Below are 6,160 nucleotides of genomic sequence, written 5' to 3' on the forward strand. Positions count from 1 at the left end.
ACGCCGTATTAGTCAAAAAGGTTATACAGTGAACATACTGCCAGAGCTCTAATAAAACACACAACAGAAAGTGATATATCTTCTTTATTTACCCTGTTAATTGGGTGCTAAAAATATGAAAAATATAATTTTGTGACGCAAAATACAAATAAAAGCAACACTAAGAACAACACACTGAACAGTCAATGATTTGAACTATACAAAACTACAGTATCTATGGTTTGGATTCAGTCTTCTCCTTATCAGATGGCTGGCAGAAACAGGAACATTAAGCCGGTGTAAATTAGAGTTGTTCCTTGACATGATCAGTCTTGTGAGATGATGTCCAGGTTGGTGAGGTGTCTCATGGTAGGCCTGCCGTGAGGACAGTTCCATGGATGCTCAATCTCCCCCATATGCACCAGGAGCTTCTTCATCTCACTGACACTCAGAGCAGTGCCAATCATTACCTGAAGACGTACAAAGGCAAAACAATAGATAATGTGTCAGGAAAATAGGAATGGTGTTCAATTAGGCTACAACAAAACTGAATAACAAGTAGTCTTCTTGTAGCTATTTAAAAAGGGCTATCACAATGTTTTTACATTTTAGAGACAACATATCACAACACCTTACATAACTACCAAAACTTAAAGTTTTATATTATTTGATCTTCCATGCAGCCATTTCTTTCCACTAATTTCAGTAGAGTATTAAAATGAACTTGCAGAGGTTCAAAAGTTTTGAGATATGAACTTTTTTCATTAAAATTACCAATATAATTGCAATGACTATTTAATTTAATAAACAGCACACATTAAATTCACAAGTCCAATGACTTGTGAATTTAATGTCCAATGACTTGTGAATTACAACAAAATATGACTACTATTAAAAATGAAAGTACATGAGAATCGAAGAGAAGACAATGGCTGCTGAGAAGACAGACAAAAAATGTTTTTTAAGTGGTAAGTGGTAGTAATTGGATGTAAATTACTCAAACATACAAGAACATTTGTGTAGTTCTGTAATTACAACAGAATAAGGCGGGAAAAAAATATTCTGATGACTGCTGATCCTAATCTAGAGCCCAAACCTATTCTGTGAAGATACATGAAAACTCTTGAAACTGTCTATTTATTACTCACAGATTTTCGACAAGCTCGAGAGGCAAACATCTGCCTGACGCGTGATGGTCGACACATGACCCCCGGGCTGTCGCTCAACATGAAGATCAGCTCTTCAATGTCAGCTGGGCCAAATGTCCAGTTTTTACTGGTGGGCAGAGACACCAGCTTAACTCTTTCCATAACCTGAGCTGCATTCATGGTAGAAAAGTTGATTTAGTATTAAAAAATCATCATAATAATTCATCTTAACCTGAGATAAAATCAACTCATATTTAAATGTTCATACCATCCTCATCGATAATAAATTCAAAGCCATTCTTTCTGAAGATCTCAATGTTCTCCATGAGTATGTTTTCACTGACAGCAGTGAGGTGAAGCTTCTGAGGGCTGCGAACATAAAGGAAAAACAAATGTCAGTAAGAGGGCCATTTGTAACAATGGAAGGCAAAATTCATCAGCTGATTTAGGTTCTTACACTATGAGCTTCTGTCCCTGGAGCACAGTGTGCTGCTGCAGCATCTCAAAGTTGTATTTCTCATCTGTGGCATGCTGGTCAATCATGAATATGTCTGAGTTGAGTTTGGCGATAATGAAGCCCAGGTTGAACTGGCCGATGATCTCCATCTGTTTGAACATGTCTTTACTACAGAGATGAAAGAAAAATATATCAAGTGTTGTGTTTCATTTCATCCACAAAATGGCCAATTATTTAGCATGTGTTATGTTGAATTTGTGAGGAAAACTTAACAGAAAAACTATATCAAAACATCAGTTTACAAACTCTCACACAACTCATGCAGTATCACCCAAGTCCCATTTATCCAGTCTGTGTTTAGTACGTCACAAACACATGCATTTTCAGTATAACATTGTGATTTAAAACACTTCTCGTTTTTGAATTCAACATAACGTGAGTTTTGCTGATGAAGTATTGTTTATTAGCACATCCAGTGGTAGTTTAAGGAGTAAAATCCTACCTGATCTCCTTCTTGAGCTCTTCCTCTGCACTTTGATTTTCTCCAGGGTTGATTTTGGCCCTGAAGCGGCGATAGCACAGTTCCTCATCAGTCCTCTGTTTCTGCCGGTCCTCTAACCTCTTAAACTTCCCCGCCAGCTCTTGTAATGAGAAGTGGAGAGGCACCGTCCTCTTCTGAATGCAGACTGGAGCATCCACCGTCGAGGAGGATTTATAACAAGTGTTGGATTTGTGTTCTGCTGGGAAATGTGGTTTCTCTGTCCTGGCCCTCTTGGCATCTGGGCTCACAGTACAGTCCTCACTGGAAGTGCACGGCTCAGTCTGTAACTCTGGATCTTCAGGAACAGTGTGACTGTTCTCTGACGTTTCTTCCAATGTTTCATTTTCAACACTGTCAGTGGCTGGTTCAGGAGAGCTGAACTCACGGCCAGAACACTGATTATCTGGTGTTGCTGTGGTGACGTCACAGCTGGACACAGTGCTGTCTTTTTCAGAGTCTGTATCATCACTCATCCTTCCGTACCTAAACCCATCTAGCACTGATTTTCCCACTGGGGACGGTTTAGTGAGATGTCTTGTGGGTTTCACAGGAGATGTTACAGTTGGGCTGCAGGCTGGAGGTTTGCCTGTAAAAAAAGACTGTAGTGTTTTCTGTGTGTTGGCAGCTTTTGCCACACCTGATTTGTTCCCAAAATTGGAGCTTTTATGGCTTGAAAAGGCAGCTTTTAAGCCGGCAAGGTTGAGGGACGACTTTGGGCTCTGAATCACTGGTTCCATATCCTCTCCAGGTTCTGGCATGTTCTCATTAGATGGAACAACCTGACAGATTTTTGATGTTGTTTCTAGAGACAAGTGACAGAAAAACAGTCCAAATAAAATGCTAAAAAATCTCTCAGTGATATAACATTGCTATAATATCAATATATACATCTTATATTTTGATATGCTGGGCTAAATGTAATGATCTGTTCTTACTGGTGCTGGGTATGGGTGTATAGTTCAGGCTGATCTTATTGACTCCAGCCTCATACATGTTTATGAGAGAAGTCTTCAGAATAGCCAGCAAGAGTTTCTCCTCCTGAAGGAAGATCTGTCGCTTGTCCGGGGTTACGTTCACGTCCACACACTCTGAAATAACACCACAAAACCCTCATGTAGGACAGAAAATCAGCAGGGTGTTTCAGAAATAGCTTTACAGTAATTTTCTTACCAGAGGCAACAGCTATGTTCAAGGCGACAAATGGATACTGATGTCTGTTGTACATATGGTACACTTCATTCACAAGTTTGGTCACCTGCAAGTTGAGAAAAAAAACATAGACTAGGCTAAGTTTTCATTTTATGACAAACACTATACATCAATAAACATTTAAAATGTCCTTTTATCTGCTTACAACAAGATTAAAGTGTGTTATAACGCATTATTAAATGTTTAAATGCTAGATAGAGGTACTTAAACTGTACCTTAAGAGGATCACATGGCCGATTGTTAATGAAAAAGAACTGCCTGTCTGTGGCACTTCTCCCAACACCGTGGTCCCCTCGTGACACAAACCCTGTAATACTGCCAAAACAGAGTTTTTAATTTAAAAAAAAAAAAACAGCTTGTTAGCAGAAAAAGATTGACAGAGGGCTTCCATGCTTTGGTGTCACTCACGAAAAAAGCTGTTTGGGTAAATCTGCTTCTTTGAGTCCGTATTCTTCAATAATATTTTCTGCTGGAGACACTTGCTGAAAAGGCAGGAGACTCTGTAGCTGCAGAACACACACGGGGAAAAATAAGAATATTAGCAAACCAATGAGGCAATTTCACTAAACAATTTGCAGATTTTACTTGAACTTATGAATCACACACTTCCTCTAAGGGCTGAGGAAATTCTTCAACTATTTGATTTTGACTTAAACAACAATCAGCAGTGGTAGAGTCAGACTGACACCTTCTGCAGATTGCAGATAAACAGTATAGTAAAGGAAAGTGTGAAAACAATCTTTCAACCTGTTTTGGTCCAAATATGGCCCCTATGTTGTCTCTCATACTCTGGCTGCCACTGGTGCTGAGGACTGTGCTGCGCTTTCCCTGCCCATTTTGGTTGGAGCAGGTAATGCGCACTCCTGTAGAGATGACACAGTAGGACTGCAGCACATGGAGCATTTTTGCATACTCCTGAAAATACAGAATGATAAAATATTTGGGATTATAGATACAAAATGAAAGTGACCATTATGATTACAAGTTATATTATGTTCTCTACTTGCTTCAAATCACAAGAATGACTGACCTTCTTAATATTGCGCTGGAACTCCTTGTGTCGAACAGGCAGGGTGTAGAAGAGCTGCTGCAGGCTGACTGTGGTGCCTTGCTGCCGGGGATGGGGTGACCTCTGCACTAGGTGGCCTTTTTGGTCAAACACCAGCTTGGTCCCCACCTGGCTGGACTCATGGCACGTCACCACACTCAGGTCACTGAGGCAGGGGGTCGGAGGGAATATTAAGTGATGAGGTGACAAGTAGAATAGGTGTATGTGCCAAATGAATGTGGCTGTATAAGTGTTTTACCTCAGAGCGCACAAAGAGCTGAGGGCTTCACCTCTGAAACCAAATGTTTCCACATGGATGAGATCAGAGAAATCCCTCAGCTTTGATGTGTGATGCTTCAATGCTGCAGGACAGACGCAAGAGGTTTCACTTAGAGATTAGGCAAATTTTTAATGGCATGGTGGAGATAAACACAGCTGACACTTACTCAGCCCTTCAAAGTTGGCCTCTTCTACTCCTTTGCCATTGTCTGACACCTCCACGAGTTCAGTTCCACACTCCTTCAGCCTGACATCTGGAACATGCAACATGACATTGAAATTTGTACTCTTTTTTTGGCCAAATTAATATCCCCTATTGCACTGGACTGTGAAACATAATTACCTTGACATTTTCAGCTTTTAAAAAACATACTTACCAACGTTGGTAGCCCCTGCATCGATGCTGTTCTCCACCAGCTCCTTGACAGCTGTGGACAAAGTCAGCACCACCTGTCCTGAGCAGATCTGATGCACTGAGTGCCTGTCAATGGCCTTGATGGCTCCTGCAGGTTCAGAGCTGCCAACAAGAAAACACACACTCGGTGACAATGATGTATAACTTTACCCGCTTCTAACTGCACACTGCAGCAACAGATTCATTCATGTACAGATGTTAAAAGCTCCTTACACCCTGTGTTCTCTGATCTGTGATGAATACATTAGGATTGTGGGAACGTCAGGTGACATTACTCTAAAATGCATGTCAATTATAGTAAGTTATAGTTGGAGAGTTGGTTGCCATGCCGAATTGTAGAGTATATCCACATTATTCATGTCAGCACGTTACTTTCTTTAAAATATTTACTGATAGCCTAATATTACATCATAATACATAAATAGGCAGATTTTACAGTGAAGTTTGGTACAGGTTGAAGTAAACCCACATGACAACGAAAAGGACTGGGCCTAAAATGTAATACGTGTCTCAAAATGACAATTGCATGGTGTCACTAATATATCTGCAAGCAAATTCACATTAAATAAATACTTTGGTATCTAACTTACCAAGCATCAGACATCTTCAAGGGCTGAAATGCTTCAGGAGGGATTCATTCAAATTATGATAAATGACTTAATCTGAAACACCGAAAGTAAAACAAACCAACTAACATGTTACCATACATACAAATGGAGCTGGGGTTTTTAAAACTAACTGGTACGGCAAAAATTCCCATGCAACAGCTTCACCACATCATGTTGTAAACACAAACGTGAAGTTGTACCGCGCGTACGGCGCAGACTGTTCGCGAGAGTCACCCGTGCGCGAAAGAATGCAGGTTGAACATTAAAAACTATAAAATGTTGAGTGTGTGAAACAGCAACCTCACAAAACAAGCACAACAAACACTGATATCAGAATATAAAACAATATCACTTTACGTAAAAAAGTATTATTAAACCGTTGCCTCAAATTATGTCGCGTTTCATCATCGGATGAACCGACCGGAAGCTGTGACCCATCAAGATGTTAGAGCGCGTGTGCATTTCTCTCACATTGT

General features: G+C 40.2%; 1 protein-coding gene across 1 annotated transcript; it reads right to left on the reverse strand.

Moving 5' to 3' along the window:
- Positions 1-66: 66 nt before the first annotated feature.
- pms2 (PMS1 homolog 2, mismatch repair system component) lies at positions 67-6,050 on the reverse strand. Its single transcript, XM_033610902.2, has 15 exons — positions 5,667-6,050; positions 5,039-5,178; positions 4,829-4,915; positions 4,642-4,744; positions 4,365-4,548; positions 4,082-4,249; positions 3,743-3,840; positions 3,550-3,649; positions 3,296-3,380; positions 3,061-3,213; positions 2,087-2,927; positions 1,585-1,752; positions 1,396-1,496; positions 1,128-1,297; positions 67-449 (listed from the first exon to the last, which is right to left on the reverse strand). Exons 1-15 carry the CDS (start codon positions 5,678-5,680, stop codon positions 306-308), a joined length of 2,556 nt encoding a protein of 851 aa, XP_033466793.2. The 5' UTR covers positions 5,681-6,050; the 3' UTR covers positions 67-305.
- Between the last annotated feature and the right edge of the window lie 110 nt (positions 6,051-6,160).

Source organism: Epinephelus lanceolatus, chromosome 21 (assembly GCF_041903045.1).
Source record: "Epinephelus lanceolatus isolate andai-2023 chromosome 21, ASM4190304v1, whole genome shotgun sequence".
NCBI lineage: Eukaryota > Metazoa > Chordata > Actinopteri > Perciformes > Serranidae > Epinephelus > Epinephelus lanceolatus.

Coding starts and splice junctions, on each gene's coding strand:
- pms2 (XM_033610902.2), bottom strand. Junction 3,214..3,295: donor GAACATAGCTGTTGCCTCTG/GTAAGAAAATTA, acceptor GTGTTATTTCAG/AGTGTGTGGACGTGAACGTA. Junction 1,298..1,395: donor ATTTATTATCGATGAGGATG/GTATGAACATTT, acceptor CCATGAATGCAG/CTCAGGTTATGGAAAGAGTT.